At 56.2% G+C, this 17,535-nt stretch overlaps 1 protein-coding gene across 1 annotated transcript; it reads right to left on the bottom strand.

The window, feature by feature from the left end:
* Positions 1–6: 6 nt before the first annotated feature.
* Positions 7–16,004, bottom strand: LOC140404752 (7SK snRNA methylphosphate capping enzyme-like). Its single transcript, XM_072493466.1, is given in 6 exon segments — positions 7–2,192; positions 7,106–7,130; positions 7,132–7,188; positions 7,190–7,234; positions 10,657–10,875; positions 13,930–16,004. Coding segments are annotated over 6 exon segments (1,872 nt in total). The 5' UTR covers positions 15,400–16,004; the 3' UTR covers positions 7–2,136.
* Between the last annotated feature and the right edge of the window lie 1,531 nt (positions 16,005–17,535).

The following is a 17,535-nucleotide window of genomic DNA, read 5'->3' as shown; positions in this document are numbered from 1 at the left end:
GGAAGAAATACAACGGCAGCATTTCCGTACTGTATCGCAGGAATATGTACAGTGCACCGCAGCTAATGCACAGCAACGGGTTACTGCGTTCACCTGATACTGTGGCACTGTCACTCATCAATCTAACTCATTGGTCCAGATGTCGGGGGCGGGGGCGGGGGGGGGGGGGGGGGGGGGGTGTTAACATGCACTTCATTCTGCATCTTTACAGGTTAACCTGGTTGTCGACAAAATGTGGGATGGGAGGGCATGCACTGTGGGAGCGGGCTGGGAAAGACTGGTGGCTTTTCACCTCCCCAACGCAGTAAAATCTCTCCATAACACACACACACTCGCGATCTTGGCTCGTTTCTAAGAAGCTGGACTTTCCAGAATTAGTTTTATAAAATAGCTAGAATTTAAAAATAGGCGCACTGACCCCCCCCCCCCCCCAGCATCATTGTAATTAATATTCCTTTTGAGGAGCTCACGTTTAATGTTTTGCTTGCATACAAATCCCGTCATTACACTCACCACTGCTCTCGCTCGCTCTTCCGTCACACACACACACACACACACACACACACACACACAGGGAAGAAAGTGTAAAGATGATGGGTTTTATTTATTATATTTTTTTTTTAAAGTCACTCGAGTCATATCTCGGATAATCACCCCACTTATCTGTTACTGGGCAAGATCAAACCCCAGTCCGAAACACTGGAGCGCTCGTGGGGGCGAAAGGGATTGGAGGGGGGGGGGGGGGGTTGAAGCGAACAACAATAAATCACATTAAAATGATTTAGGACAATCAGGGATAAAAGACAAACCTCCGCCTTCTCAGGTACACAGTACCAACAGGTACGCATTTCCGAGCCCTGGCCCCGCGTGGCAGCTCAGCGCCTCTGGACTGAACCCCATTCCGCTGCTGGTTGCCGACGCACGTGTTGCCGGTTTTAAACAGCCACGTCCGTAACCACTGCGAGCACGGTATTTTAGCTCGGGGTTTACTGGGGGGTGGGGCGGGGGCACACTAGACGTATTTGTTGGGGGGTTTGGGTCACCTCCGGGATGGGAGCGAGAGATGGAAAAGCTAATTACCTCCCTCCCACAAACAAAGGGGTTTGTAAGCTGAAACGGCCGAGAGTCCTTTCTGCCCCTCCCCTCATTGCCGCCAAGATGATTCGCCAACAACAACACCAGCGATTGTTTTCTTCCCCCTCTCTTTGGGCGACGTTACGAGTGGTATATTCCAGACCGCCGGTCACAGGCGGTTCAAGGATCCCACGCTCGGGATGTTGCCAGCGTCCTTTGAAAATACCAGCTTGACTGGACAATGGGGCAACATGGTCGGCAAACAAGAGCAAGGGTCCGCCCGCCTGTAATCGTGCCCCCCCCAAAATACACGGCCCACGGCGCTCGCAGAACGAAGACGGTTTTTGTTTCAGTCGCACCTGGAAACCCGGTTCGCATTCGGCAGCCGGACGTTTTCTTTCGGTTAGAGATGGGCGGGGTGGCGAGTTACCCGAGGGACGTGGCTGGCATGCTGGGTAGCAATATCCCTCACGTTTAAGAAAACAATGCAGTTAGGCGTCGGCTTGTCCTGGTCATTTCACCCGCCGGTGTCCCCTTCCGCCTTCGCTCCTCTCTCCGCCAATCCACGACAGGTGCGTTGCCCAACTCGAGGAACGGTTTGGCAGAAGAAGAAGAAGAAACAAAAAAGAGGGGCGAGCTTCTGGAGGCCAATAATACTGGCGCACTTTAAATTCGAGAGCAGAAGTTACCCTTTTATAAAGGTCACCTGCCCCTCCCCTCCACGCATTCCCCAGCCGAGGGGTGCCCTGAAAGCCAGCAAAAAAAAAAAAAGCAGTTTTTTGTTTTTTTTGGGGTAACCCCAAAACGCTTTTCCTTTTGTTTCATACATTCGTTGAGCCTTTTGTGTTTGTGAAGCAGATCCGAGATCACATCTCGTCAGTTAAAACAACCAACAAATAGAGAAAAGAAAGGCAGTGCGAGGCGGTTGGACCACGTGTCCTGGCCCAGGTCTTCCATTGGCTTCGACGAGAGAGGAGGAGAGGAGGGTGGTCGGGAGAAGAGCCATCAAATGGACAAAAACGGGGAACAGAAAATAGCAGCCAGGAGCTGGCTCTGGAAGTCTTAGTTCGTGCTGGATAGGCGACCCTTGTGGAAGAGATAAACCGGTCGCTGGAACCCTGCAGAGGAGAACAATCAGCTTTTGTTGGACAACAGAACAATAAAAAAAGAATAGAAAAGTCATGTGCAGGAACGACAACCCCCCCCCCCCCCCCCCCCAACCAGGCTGGTCACGTGGATCGTTCGAGGTTTGAATGGGCCAGTCAAGAGGGCCCGTGTGTTTGCACACTTGGGAGCGACATGACCATGTTGCAGGAGACACATCAGAAGGTGGGGGACCAGTTGAGGAAGGGTGTGCGAGTGGGTGAGGGAAGCCATCCAGGGGTATATAGAGATTATCGATACGGGGGAGGTGTCGGCGGCTACGGTCTGGGAGGCACTGACGGAAGTTATCGGGGGGGGGATTAATTCTATTCGGGGCACACAAGGAGAACGCGGAGCTGGGGGAGGGGGGGGAGGAGATAGAGTGGCTGGTGGGAGAAATCCTACAGGTGGACAGGAGATACGCAGAAACACCAGAGGAAGGGCTTTTGAAGGAACGCCAGAGGTTACAACTGGAATTTGGGTGTCCTGTCCACGGGCAAGGCGGTGGGACTGCGGGGAAAGGCGAGAGAGAGGGGGCGGTGTGTGAGAACGGGGAGAAAGCGAGCAGGGTGCTGGCGCCTCAGTCGAGGAAGCAGGAGGCGGCGAGAGAGATTGGGAAAGTGAGGGATACAGGTGGGAAGGTGGTCTTGGATCCGGCGGGGCTGAATGGAGTGTTTCGGGATTGCTGCAGCAAGCTTCATAAATCGGAGTGGGAGTACTTACGGGAGGTCCTGGGCCGGTTCTGGTTTGGGCAGGACGTGTGGACTGGGTCCAGTTGCTGTATCAGGCACCGGTGGCAAAGGTGCGGACGAATGGGATGAGGTCGGAGTATTTTAGGCTGTACCGGGGGACGAGGCAGGGACGTCCACTCTCCCCACTGCTGTTTGCCCTGGCCATAGAACCTTTGGCAATGGCACTGCGAGCATGGAAGGTCTGGCAGGGGATAGTACGGGGGGGGGGGGGGGGGGGGGGGGGGGGGGTGGGGGGGGGGGGGGGGGCGGTTCTCGGGGTATACATTGAATATGGGTAAAAGTGAGGTTTTTGCGATCCAGGCAAGGGGCAGGAGAGGAGATTGGGGGAGATGCCATTCAAGGTGGTGGGAGGGAGCTTTAGGTACTTGGGCATCCAGGGAATAGGGCCAGCTCCACAAATGAATCTGGGTAGGCTAGTAGAGCAGGGACTTCCGGAGATGGGACGCGCTCCCGCCATCTCTGGCAGGGAGGGTAGACTGTGAAAATGACAGTCCTCCCGCGTTGCCGTTTGTTTTTCAGTGTCCCCCAATTTTTATCCCCAAGGCGTTTTTTTTAGGAAGATGAATGCGGTAATTTCGGGATTTCTTTGGGACGGTTAAAACCCTGCGGGTGAGGAAGATGCTGCTGGAGCAGGGGGGGGGCTGGCTCGTCCGAACTTTTGTTAACTATTACTGGACAAGGGCCGCACGGCGGAGCAGTGGGTTAGCCCTGCTGCCTCACGGCGCTGAGGTCCCGGGTTCGATCCCAGCCCTGGGTCACTTGCCGTGTGGAGTTTGCACATTCTCCCCGTGTCTGCGTGGGTTTCGCCCCCACAACCCAAAAGATGTGCAGGGTAGGTGGATTGGCCACGCTAAATTGCCCCTTAGCTGGAAAAATTAATTCATAGAATTTACAGTGCAGAAGGAGTCCATTCGGCCCATCGAGTCTGCACCGGCTCTTTAGAAGAGCACCCTACCCAAGGCCACACCTCCACCCTATCCCCAAAACCCAGTAACGCCACCCAACACTAAGGGCAATTTTGGACACTAAGAGCAATTTAGCGGGGCCAATCCACCTAACCTGCCCATCTTTGGACTGTGGGAGGAAACCGGAGCACCCGGAGGAAACCCACGCACACACGGGGAGGACGTGCAGACTCCCGCACAGACAGCGACCCAAGCCGAATCGAACCTGGGACCCCTGGAGCTGTGAAGCAACTGTGCTATCCACAATGGGTACTCCAAATTTATTATTTTTTTTAAATATTACTGTGCGGTGAATATATCGATGGTCAGGAAAAGGGCATTGTGGGGGGGGGGGGGGGGGAAGGGTCGATGTGGGAGTGGTTGGAAGTGGTGTCCTGCAGGGCACAAGTTTGAGGGGCATTGTTAACGGCACCTCTGCTGTTCGCGCCGGCTCGGTACTCCAGACGCCCAGTAGTAGTGGCAGCCCCGAAGGTGTAGGGACAGCGGCGGCAACACATGGGTTTGGAGGGGGCGGTGTGGGCACCGATATGCGATAGTCATCGGGTCGCTCCGGAAAAGGGGGGGGGGGGGGGGGGGGAAGAAGTCCTGCGAATCATGTACACATGTTCTGGGTGCGCCCGAGGCCGAGGGGGCTTTGCGGACGCCATGTGTCAGGTCCTGCAAGATCTGGAGTGTCAGAAGACCTGGCAGCCTTGGGGGGGGGGGGGGGGGGGGGGGGGGGGTAGTTATTTTGTTGTGGGTTCTGTCTCTGTTGGATGTTGTGTTCAAAAAAGTGTTAAATTATAAATGCCTCAATAAAATATTTTCCCCGAGGAACTACACCACAAGCCCGGTGGTGGTGGCTACACTGAAGATTTGGGGACAGTGGAGACGGCAGAGGGGAAAGACTGGAGCCTTGGGGGGGTCCCCGATAAGAAACAACCATAGGTTTGCCCCGGGGGGGAATGGATGGGGGATATGGAATGTGGCAAAGAGCAGGAATAACGCAACTGAAAGATCTGTTTGTGGATGGGAAGTTCGTGAGTCTGGGAGCGCTGATCGGAGAAATATGGTTGCCCCAAGGGAATGCATTCAGGTACATACAACTGAGGGCTTTTGCGAGGCAACAGGTGAGGGAATTCCCGCAGCTCCCGACACAAGAGGTGCAGGACAGAGTGATCTCAAAGACATGGGTGGGGGGATGGTAAGGTGTCAGATATATATAGGGAAATGAGGGACGAAGGGAGACTATGGTAGATGAACTAAATGGGAAATGGGAAGAAGAGCTGGGGGAGGAGATCGGAGGAGGGGGCTGTGGGCAGATGCCCTAAGCAGGGTAAACTCGTCGTCCTCGTGTGCCAGGCTAAGCCTGATTCAGTTTAAGGTATTACACAGGGCGCATATGACTGGAGCACGGCTCAGTAAATTTTTTGGGGTGGAGGATAGGTGTGCGAGGTGCTCGAGAAGCCCAGCGAATCATACCCATATGTTTTGGTCATGCCCGGCACTACAGGGGTTTTGGATGGGGGGTGACAAAGGTGCTTTCAAAAGTAGTGGGGGTCCGGGTCAAACCAAACTGGGGGTTGGCTATATTTGGGGTTGCACAAGAGCCGGGAGTGCAGGAGGCGAGAGAGGCCGATGTTTTGGCCTTTGCGTCCCTAGTAGCCCGGCGCAGGATATTGCTAATGTGGAAGAAGCCAAGCCCCCGGGGGTGGAGACCTGGATAAATGACATGGCAGGGTTTATAAAGCTAGAGCGAATTAAGTTCGTTCTAAGGGGGTCGGCTTCAAGGGTTCACCAGGCGGTGGCAACCGTTCGTCGAATACCTCGCAGAAAGATAGATGGAATGGAAAAAAGAAGGCAGCAGCAGCAGCCCAGGACCGGGGGGGGGGGGGGGGGGGGGGGGGGGGGGGGGGGGGGGGGGGGGAGAGGAACCAGAAGGACTCTCAGGGTTGTTAATATATACTGTATAATATGTATAGTCGTTGCTACAGATAATTATATATTGGACTGTTAAATTATATTTGTGGAGAGTGTTACTTGTGATAAGGCAGTTGCCAATTAGGGTTAGTTTTCATTTTTGTTATTTATTATTTATTCATTTTCTGTTTATAAAATAGGTCATTGTTATTTGTGTTGTTATAATATTGTGTAAAGGATACACAATGTACTGTGTTGGTTGACCAAAAATTTTCAATAAAATATTTTATAAAAAAAATAAATAAAATATTTTCCCAAAAAAAAACCATGAATTTACAGAGCGGATGTGAGGCCTGTATCGGCCCTTGGAAAGAGCACCCCTACACCTCCACCCCTATCCCCGTAACCCCACCCAATCTTTTGGATACTATGTTCAATTTATCACAGCCAATCCACCCTAACCTACACGTCTTTGGACTGTGGGAGGAAACCGGAGCACCCGGAGGAAACCCACGCACACACGGGGGAGGATGCGCAGACTCCGCACGGACAGTGACCCAAACCGGGAATCTAACCTGGGGACCCTGGAGCTGTGAAGCAGCAGTGCTAACCACTGTGCTACCGTGCCTCTTCCCTTTATATAAAAATTCCAGTACTTTGCACTGTGGCTTTAGGGAGGATTTCGATTAGCAAGGGGGGGGGGGGGAAACACACCTTATTGCCAAACAGTACAGATCAGAAGCCTATTCACACATTCCTCGGCTTTGCCAAATATACCACATCAGGGGTGGAAAACAAACAAACAAACAAAAAAAAACACGATCACAGGTAGATTGTAATGTGACCCTTCATCAGCACATCTGATTTCGCCCCTGCAGGGTTATCAACCTTTCCACCCACCTCCCTATGACAGCATTTAACCAGTTCCTTAAATAGACCCACCCTCTTCTAGAGTAAACACGGGTTGTCGTCAATACTAAGATTTCCTCCCGTAACTTCAGACCGCGACCTGGGGACTCTGAAAATCTCCACCCCCCCCCCCCCAGATCAAAATCAGCCCGAGGGAGATCCTGGCCCAGAGCAACGCTGCGGTTTTCGCACTTCTGGGTGTTCAACCTTAAAATTTGTTCAGCTGGTTGCGCGGGATCTCGGAGAAGGGCCGTACGGCTATGGTCCCACACCACTGCAGCCCAGGAACCCCTCCAGCAGAGCGGCACAGTGCCGGTAACTGGATCGAAGGTACCGCCCCCCACCCGCAAAACCACCCCTTACCTTTGGAGGTGCTCTGAGGCGTCCCCCACCAGCTCGTAACTAGAGAACCCAACCTCCGAGGACATCAGGTAAGATGTAAACTGTTTCCGGTTTGAACATGATCTGATAGTAGTTCTTGTAGATCGTCTCCTGGGGGGTGGGGGGGTGGGGAGAGAAAAAAAATCCTTTGAGGATCAACTACAAGTGGCCGAAGTGGACAGCTTTAAACACGCGAGATCGGAGGGATTACGCGAGGGAGCAACCTTGACCACTGGAACCAAATTCAGTCCAACATCAGATCCGGGGGTGAGGAAGGAGACTTAAGGTGCCAGTTCGGGAAAGTCTCTATCCAGGTTCCACCAGCATTGAACTCACCGCCCAAAATCTCAAAGGCCGCGCATACACGCGGTTATCTGTACAGGGGACTTAACATCTGGGACTGAGACAGGCTGAAATCCAATCGAGCATGTGTTTTTTTAAACACTTGCCGGTTATTGGACCTTTTGCCTCTTATCCAGACCAGTGTTTGTTTTTTTCGAAATAAATTTAGAGTATCCAATTCTTTTTTCCAATTAAGGGGCAATTTAGCACGGCCAATCCACCCGCCCTGCACGTCTTTTGGGTTGTGGGGGCGAAACCCACGCAGGGCACAGAGAGGATGTGCAAACTCCACACGAACCCGGGTCCTCGGCCCGTAGCGAGGCAGCAGTGCTAACCACTGCGCCGCCCTCCGGACCAGCGTTTTGAGAGTTAGTTGAAATGAAAATCGCTTATTGTCACAAGTAGGAAGCCACTGTGAAAAGCCCCGAGTCGCCACATTCCGGCACCTGTTCGGGGAGGCTGGTACGGGAATTGAACCGTGCTGCTGGCCTGCTTTAAAAGCCAGCGATTTAGCCCAGTGTGCTAAACCAGCCCCTGGTTTAACGCTAACTGCGGTTTGGCCCCAACAGCTTTCCAACTCTTGTGACGAGGAGAGTCTAACAGGGTGCCAGCCGCTCCAAGAGATCCCAACACCAGCTTCGGGAAGATGGTGCCAAGTCCCAGAATAAACAGTTAAAACAGAGCGACAACACAGAGAACTGGAATAAGCTGCCCTGATTCCATTAGGGACCTCCCTACACAACAACGCCAGTCTGGAAAAACCACGGCAAGTTAAAAAGAAAACTGCTACTTGGATCCGGACTATGGTCGACACGCGGTTTCCAATTCATACTTTGGTACATGCAAACCCATTTGCCTCAGATGAGGGTGAACTGACACGAGGAGACTTAATTCGTTGGAGGCGTTTATTATTATTATTATTTATTTTATTTTTTTTTAAATTTGTCCACTGGCCGGACTAGCATTTATTATCCGTCTCAGAGGAGCTGTTGAGAGTCAACGACATTGGCTGTACGGAGTCACGTGTAAGGCAAGGACGCAGATTTCCTTCCCTAAAGGGGACATTAGTGAACCAGACAGGTTTTTAAACGACAATGGGGCTGGTTTAGCACACTGGGCTCAATCGCTGGCTTTGAAAGCAGACCGAGGCAGGCCAGCAGCACGGTTCAATTCCCGTCCCAGCCTCCCCGAACAGGCGCCGGAATGTGGCGACTAGGGGCTTTTCACAGTAACTTCATTTGAAGCCGACTTGTGACAATAAGCGATTTTCATTGGTCACGGTTGGATGCCCAGAGCATCACCCTGGGCCTCTGGTTTAGCAGCCCAGTGACAGTACCACTGTGCCAGTGCCTCCCCTGATGAGGAGCATGAACTTTTGACGCCAATACCTGGTCCTTCCACTCCAGTGTTTTACATGGATGACCCTGGAAAATTGATCAGGGACGGGAGAAGCTGAGCACAAAATATTGACAATTCAAAAATGGTTTTAGCGACATTTGGAGAGCAGCCAATTTCAAACATAAACTTTCTAACACCCCGAGGTAAATCCTGGGGTCAGGTTCACATACAAACTGCGCCTCCCACCCCCGCCCAGAAACCTGGTCTCCTCCCCGAAGGTGTTGTCTTTTGCTGAGTGAGTTGCTATAGTTGCCTCAACACAGAAGGCCATTGATTTGGATATTGAACAGTGGGCAGCGTCACGGCTGAGCTCGCCGCCAATCTGTGGGGAGTGGAAGACATGCAGGCTGATCACCCCCAGCCTACCGGGAGGCCAACTCCGGCACCAATCAAACCCAAGAAACCCTGGCTGGGTGCGGACCAATCAAACCCAGGACCCTGGCTGGGTGTGGACCAATCAAACCCAGGACCCTGGCTGGGTGTGGACCAATCAAACCCAGGACCCTGGCTGGGTGTGGACCAATCAAACCCAGGACCCTGGCTGGGTGTGGACCAATCAAACCCAGGACCCTGGCTGGGTGTGGACCAATCAAACCCAGGCTGGGTGTGGACCAATCAAACCCAGGCTGTGTGTGGACCAATCAAACCCAGGCTGTGTGTGGACCAATCAAACCCAGGCTGTGTGTGGACCAATCAAACCCAGGCTGTGTGTGGACCAATCAAACCCAGGACCCTGGCTGGGTGTGGACCAATCAAACCCAGGACCCTGGCTGTGTGTGGACCAATCAAACCCAGGTTCGGTGTGGACCAATCAAACCCAGGCTCGGTGTGGACCAATCAAACACAGGACCCTGGCTCGGTGTGGTTCAGTCACAAGGTGATCCGCCTGTCACAATCTAGATTTTGCTCAATTTCTATACCAGGGCAGGTCGGGGGCTGGGAATCCTGCGGTGGCTAACTCTGCAGAGCCTGTCTACAAGGCACAAGTCCGGAGTGTGAGGGAGAGCGGCACGGTGGTTAGCACTGCCGCCTATGGCGCTGAGGACCCAGGTTCAATCCCGGCTCTGGATCACTGGCGCTGAGGACCCGGGTTCGAATCCAGGCTCTGGGTCACTGTCCGTGTGGAGTTTGCACATTCTCCCAGTGTCTGCATGGGTTTCACCCCCCCCCCCCCAAAAACCCAAACATGTGCAGGGTAGGTGGATTGGCCACACTAAATTGCCCCTCAATTGGAGAAAATGAATTGGGTGCTCTAAATTTATTTTTAAGAAAAGGAGTGAGGGGGAATACTCTCCACTTGCCTGGATGAGCGCAGCTCCAACAACACTCCAGAAGCTCGACACCATCCAGGACAAAGCAGCCCCGCTTGATTGCTCCCCTTCCACAAACATTCACTCCCTCCACCACCGACGCACAGCGGCAGCCGTGTGTACCGTCTACAAGATGCACTGCAGCAACTCACCAAGGCTCCTCAGGCAGCACCTTCCAAACCCACGACCTCTCCCATCTAGAAGGACAAGAGCAGCAGATACCTGGGGACCCCACCACCTGGAGGTTCCCCTCCGAGTCACTCACCGTCCCGACTGGGAAATATATCGGCCGTTCCTTCACTGTCGCTGGGGTCAAAATCCTGCAACTCCCTCCCTAACAGCACAGTGGGTGTACCTACACCACAGGGACTACAGCGGCTCAAGAAGGTGGCTCACTCACCACCCTCTCAAGGGGCAATTAGGAATGGGCCCGTGCCAACAACACCCACATCCTGCGAGTGGATATATAGATTTAAAGTTTACCGTAAGTTTCCGTCGCTTCCCATATGAAGACCAGGGCTGTGGTTCGAGAATGAAAATCCCACCGGGCCGCAGATGGCGGAATATGCGTTTAAACATCCGTTTCAACCCCTGGTCGCCCCAGTTGAGATGAATCCATTTCGTCAAACTCAAGCACAGAATCACATCGTACTCTGGCCTCTGCGTCGCCAGCAACTCATCCTTCTCCAGCACATAGTTTCCCTGTAGAGAGAGAGAGAAAAACCAATGAGTACCCGACACGTCGCGGCTGGGATCCGCACTCAATCCAACTCTGCTCAGCGCGATTGATTTGCAGCTTTAGAGCTGGCCAAACGAGCCAAGTGGGTCCTTCCCCTCCACAAGGAGGGGCTTGGGGGCTGGTCCAGCACAGTGGCCTCAACAGCGGGCTTGTAATGCAGGACGAGGCCAGCAGCATGGTTCAATTCCCGTACCAGCCTCCCCGAACAGGCGCCGGAATGTGGCGACTAGGGGCTTTTCACAGTAACTTCATTGAAGCCTACTCGTGATCAGAAGCGATTATTATTATTCAAACAGGTGGACAACTCAGAGAACAGGTTTAACAGCAGGAGCAGCGCAGGTTCCTGAGGAAAGATCTGATCTATGTCTGTGCAGAGTGTGTCGGCCTTGGATAGGGTGGACGGGGGGGGTGGACGGGAGGGGATTGATAGTGTACCCAGTATTCCTGGACTAGTGAGAGTGGTCATTAGCTCAGTTCCAAACACCATCTTAGGCGTGAACAGCAAACAGAAAGTCAGAGAGCACGCCATTAATTACTACGCGATACGCCTGGCAGCCTGGCCCAATTGTTAATCTGGTCTGAAAATTGACGGTTGTGGGTCCTCTCCCCTCCCCCTCATCAACCCCCAATATTGGAGTAGATCATAGACCATCCTGGGCCCGGGCAGCACGGTGGCGCAGTGGCTAGCACTGCTGCCTCACAGCGCCAAGGTCCCGGGTTCGATCCCGGCACCGGGTCAGTGTCCGTGCGGTGTCTGCACATCCTCCCAGTGTGAGCGTGGGTTTCCTCCGGGTGCTCCGGTTTCCTCCCACAGTCCAAAGATGTGCAGGGTAGGTGGATTGGCCGCGCTAAATTGCCCCTTAATTGGAAAAAAATGAATTGGGTACTCTAAATTTTTTAATTTAAAAAAAAAAAAAAAGATCACCTTGGCCCTGTGGCGTACTGAAGGGCTGCTCTATCTGAAATCTGCCTGTAAACTCAAGCTGTAACCCCCCCCGCCCGCTTAGTCAGCTACATATTAAAAGATCCCATGGCACTATCTACAGAGCAGGGTACTTCCTGGGTGCTTCTGCCAACATTTCCCTCTTCAAGCTACGCAATCAAAGAAAGATCGAGTGGGTCGCTGATCGCCACTTGCTGGAGCGAGGCACTACATAAAACGTCACTGCAGGTTTGCAAACGTGTGTGGAGCAGTTCAGTGGCCACGGGCTGCTTTTGCATTAACACTTCAGGCTTGTCCAAGCAGGCAGGCTGCGGAGAAGAAGCAAACCAAGTTACCCAGCTGGGACCGGATCGGGCAGCCACTTTCAGGAAGAGCACGGAGCGTGTGATAAATGAACATGTTGGGGGGTGGGGGGGGGGAAATACACGAAGCAGAACGGCAAGGGGGAAACAAGGCTGCAGAAGGAAGTGGGCGGAGCTCCTCGGAGGGACTGCAAGAGACATTTTGCAAAGTCCCATGAGTCAGTATAAAGTCCCAGGTCGACAGGGTCGGGACTGAGGGGGACACGATGCACTGAGATCTCAGAAGCTGCTCCCAGTGACGGAGGGTTTAGTGAGCGACACAGGCAGCTTACCCAGAGTGGGATCCTCGGCCTCTGCGAAGAAATCTAGAGCTCCCCCCTAACCCCCCCCACACACACACACGCGGAGGTTATACCAGACACTAGTTAGCCCTCAGCTGGAATATTGTGGACAGTTCTGGGCCACACTATCGGAAGGATGTGAACACATTGGAGAGAGCGCAGAGGAGGTTCACAAGAACGGTTCCGGGGGTGAGAAACTTCAGTGATGAGGATCGATTGGGAGAGGTTGGGACTGTTCCCCTCGGAGAGAAGACGGAGGGGATTTGATAGAGATGTCCAAAATCACGAGGGGGCTGGACAGAGTAAATCGGGAGAAACTGCCCCCCCCCCCCCCTCGTAACAGGATCGAGAACGAGAGGGGGCACTGGTTTTTAAGGTGATTTGCAAATGAAGCCAATGCGATGGGAGGGGAAACCTTTTCCCCCCCAGCGAGTGGTTGGGGTCTGGGATGCGCTGCCTGGGAGCGTGGGGGAGGCTGGTTCGATCGAAGCAGGTGATTATTTGAATGGAAACAAAAAGGGCCGGCGGGGGGGGGTTACGGGGGAGGAAAAGACAGCGGCACCGAGACACGATGCTCGTACGGAGAGCCACTGCTGCGCCTTTGATAATGGAGGTGAACAGCGGCGTGAGGTGTTCCTCCACCTCACCGACCGCAGGGGCTCAAGGTGACGGCGGCCCACCGCCACCTTCTTAGGGGGGCAATTGGGGGGGGGGGGGGGGGGGGGGGCATCCCAGCCAGCGACAGCTCACATCCAGTGAGCGGATATAAAAGGGGGGGGGGGAAAAGATTCAGCGAATAACAACTGGCCCAGATCAGCTCGCAGCCGAAGATTCACCTCGGAACTTAAAACATCCTCCCGTCAGCCATTTGCACAGCCAGTTCACCATTTCACAATGGGCAGAGCATGTTTTTACAACAACAACAAAAAAAAAAAATGAAATAAATCAGCTTAACAGCGAGGAGAACCTCTGGATTTTGGCCATTAGCAAGAGGACAGTTCGCATGCAGGGGACGCAGAGGGAAGAAACAGGTCGGACACCTCCACGGGACCCTGACTCCACACCGGCCAGTCAACTGATCAGACCGGCCCCCGGGGTGGAGCTTTCAATCGCGCAGCCAACCGGGGTCTGGGGGCATTGCTACAAAACAAAAAACTTCACTCTCTTCCCCCCCCCCTCCCCCAACCCCACTCCCCCCCAATTGGCTCGGCCGCTACTGACGGGCAGCTAAGTCCAGGCCGGGAAAAGACGCCAGATTTCCTTCTCTGGAGGATGTTTGTGACCCTGGTGGGGGAGGGGTTTAAGACAATCCAGTAATGGCGCTAATTTTAGGATTCCAGAAGTCATTTAAATGATGTCCCCAGTGCACCCCCCCCCCCCCCCCCAACCTGCCCAGTGTCCCACCCCCCCTTCCCCACCCCATGCACTCACCTGGATGAAAGTGACGTTATTGGGGAACTCCGGCACGCAGCGATCGACCACCACGGGCGGCGCGGCGATCGGACCCTTGCACTTGGTCAGCGAGAGGGGGAAGCGCCTCTTCACCTGCCCGTCGCCCTGCGACGGCAGCATGTCCTGGGAGAGGAAGTGGCGGATGTTCTGCCGGGCCGAGTGGACGAGGCCGCCGTCGATGTCGACGCCCACGATGCGCGAGGGCTTCAGGTCCTTGGCGATGCTGAGGGTCAGGTGGCCAGCGTTGCAGCCCAGGTCCAGGATGTCCTTGCCCCGGAACCAATCCGGCTTGAAGACGCCAAGGCGGGGGTCCTCGCAGCGGCCGGGGTTCCGGTAACCGTAGTACTTGGTGTAGTTGCCGTACTGGAACCGCTTGTGTTTAGTCTGGAAGTGGGGTTGGGCTTTGCCGTCGCGGTGCAGGCTGGAGTGACGCTGGTAGCTGTGCTGCTGGTGTTGGGACGCCTTCCCCCTCGGCTTGTCCGGCGTTGGCTTCTTAGCCTCGGTGCCCGTCGGCCGCGGCTCCTCCTCGGCGGCACCCTTGCCCGGCTCGGACTTGCTGGAGGTCCTGCGGCGTTTGCGGTGCCGGCTCCCGGCCGAGGCTTGCTCGGCGCCGCGGAGGACGGGCGACACAATCTCGTCCCGGCAGTTGATCACGGTGTTGAGCTCGTAGGGCTGGGGCCCCTCTGGCTCCGCCGGCGCCTCGGCGGCACCCGCCCCGGGTTTCACCGCCGGCGGATCCTTGCCGGCGGCGCAGTCTTGGGCGCCGGGGTCGAGCGTGGCCACCTGGCCCTTCTCTACCTGTTCAACGGCGGCGGCGGCAGGCTGGGCCAACTGGCTGGGCGGGTGGTGGTAATGCCGGTGGCGCCGCTTGCGGCCCAGCTTGAGGGGCGAGGGCAGGACCTCCGAGTCGTTGTTGAGGCTGAGTGGGTCGGTGATGTCCTTGGGGATGAGGATCTCCACCGGGTCGCGGTTCCGACTAGGCAGGGGCGAGGACTTGGGGGTCTCGGCGTTCAAGGCCTTGTTGACGTCCTCGTCCAGCAGGCTGTTGAGGTTCAGCGGGTCGAAGATGTTGCCCCCCAGGAGGAAGTTGCTGGGCAGCACCGGGTCGCAGTCAGAGTTGGCCCGGCGCCGGCGCTTGAAGCCGGGGTGCTTGAAGCCCACGTTCAGGCTGTTCCGCCTCTTGAAGGCCCGCTGCTGCTGCTGCTGCAGGGGCTGCAGCCCGTTGCGGGGCCGGCCCGGCTCCGCCGCGTTCTCGTCGCCGCCGCCGACCGCCGGGCCGTCCCGGGGGGCGCCGGGGGAGGGGGCGCCCTCCTCGCTGACCGGCGTCAGCCCCCTGCCCTGGCGGCGGGCCCGGCGCGGGTCCTTGGCCCGCGCCCCGGCGGCCGACAGGTACTCGGGCTTCAGGAGGGTCACCTCCCGGACGGGCTCTTCCTTGATGGACGCCGCCATGGACGGCGGTGGTCACGGGCCGCCCGGGGGCCACCGGGGGGGAGGGGGCGGCGACGGGGCTCCTCCGACCTGCACTGGCGTCCCACCTCCTCCGGGGGCGCAGCGGCCCATGCACCGACCCCCAACCCCTCGAGCCAACCCACCACCCAAGCCAAGTCACGTTGCCTGCACGTCTAACTGAATCCCACGTCCCCCGTGACGTCAGCACGTCTCATCAGCATAAATGAATTATTCATATCCCAGGAGCTGGCGAACAATCGGCCCCCGTCCCCTCCTCCACGGGGTTTGTTTATCGACGCTCTCTCCCCTCCCCCCCACTTGACAGTTTTTTTTCCCAGAGTAAATTCCAAAATGGCAACTTTAAAGTCTCGATAGTCAAGTTTGATGGAACTTGAGCGGTGCACCGAATAAACCCCGCACCCACGGCCCGTGCTCATTAATTCGGTTAAACGGCGGCCGTTTTTTTTTTTTTAAACCTTCCCACCTCGCTTTTTAAATTCTTTTTCCGCCTCTGGCTTTCCCTCGCTCTCTCTGTTTCCCCCTCCCGCCCTGAGCGACTAACGCGCACTCGCTCTGTCCCCTCAGAGTGCGCTTGCGTCTCCTTTTATAGCCGGCCGGGAGAGCGCCTCTCGGCTGATTGACGGGCGCCTCGGCCAATGGGCGGTGAGTCGGGGGGGGGGGTGGGGTGCGCGGCGGCCGTTGCAGGTGGCGCGCGCGGCCCGCTTCCCCCCCCTCCCCTTCTCCGGCGCTGCCCAATGGACGTCGAGCGGGTGGGCGGGACGAGCGCCGGGCCAATGGACGTCGAGCGGGTGGGCGGGACGAGCGCCGGGCCAATGGGCGTCGAGCGGGTGGGCGGGGCGTGTCCGACCCCGGCCAACCGACGTCGAGCGGGGCGGATGAAGTCCCGCCCCCTCTCCTCCCGGCCAATGGGCGTCATGAAGGTGGGGGGGGGAAAGCTGCCCGAACGGGCCAATGGGCGTCAAGGGGATGGGCGGGGCCTGCCGGATCGGGCCAATGGGCGCCGTGGGGGGGGGGGGGTAGGCGGGGACAGCCAGATCCGGCCAGTGGGCGGCGAGGGGATGGGCGGGGTCTCTCGGATCCGACCAATGGGCGTCAAGGGGATGGGCGGGGCCTGCCGGATCCGGCCCATAGGCGTCGAGCGGGTAGGCGGGACGCGTCGGGACCGGGCCAATGGGCGTCGAGTGGATGGTGGGCGGGGCTTCACTTTCCCTCGGGCGGGGCGGGAAGGACGGAAGGTTTCGGCGCCCCAGCGGAAACGTGCGTCGTTTTTAATTTAAAAAAAAAATCGGGCGAAGGCGCGGGGAGGGTCAGACACGTCCTTCGCCCACACGCAAAAGAACCTCCCCTTCAAGCTTTCAGTCAGGCGCCGGCGCGGCCGCCTGTCTCCTCCCGCGCGCGCGACGGAAACAAACCGATTCCGGACTCGGAGCGGTCGGCGTTGGTTCGCCGAACGGGGGGTGGGGGGGAAGGTTTTTTTTTTGTTTAACCCCCCCCCCCCCCATATCTCTGTGTTGGTTTGCGCCAATCGTACTTCCGGCGGAAGGGGGATACCACGTGACAGGCCCCGGGTGGCGCAGTGCCCGTCGGGAGTTGTAGTTCTTTCCTGTTTCGCCCACTCGAGTAGCCTGTCAGCATTGGTACCTGGCCCAACCCTGCATCAGGCGGACTTTTGGTTGGCTCTTAAATCGTAATTTGCTCTGTTATCATATCATAGAATTTACAGTGCAGAAGGAGGCCATTTGGCCCATCGAGTCTGCACCGGCTCTTGGAAAGAGCACCCTACCCAAGGTCAACACCTCCACCCTATCCCCATAACCCAGTAACCCCACCCAACACTAAGGGCAATTTTGGACATTAAGGGCAATTTATCATGGCCAATCCACCCAACCTGCACATCTTTGGACTGTGGGAGGAAACCGGAGCACCCGGAGGAAACCCACGCAGACACGGGGAGAACGTGCAGACTCCGCACAGACAGCGACCCAAGCCGGGAATCGAACCTGGGACCCTGGAGCTGTGAAGCAATTGTGCTATCCACAATGCTGCCCAAGTACAGAGGCTCCAGGAGGTCACTCGACCAGGATGGAGTGCAACCCGCCCCAGGGCTATTAATGA

The sequence above is a fragment of the Scyliorhinus torazame genome, chromosome 31 (assembly GCF_047496885.1).
Source record: "Scyliorhinus torazame isolate Kashiwa2021f chromosome 31, sScyTor2.1, whole genome shotgun sequence".
NCBI classification, from domain to species: domain Eukaryota; kingdom Metazoa; phylum Chordata; class Chondrichthyes; order Carcharhiniformes; family Scyliorhinidae; genus Scyliorhinus; species Scyliorhinus torazame.
This window is presented reverse-complemented; position numbering and strand designations above follow the sequence as displayed.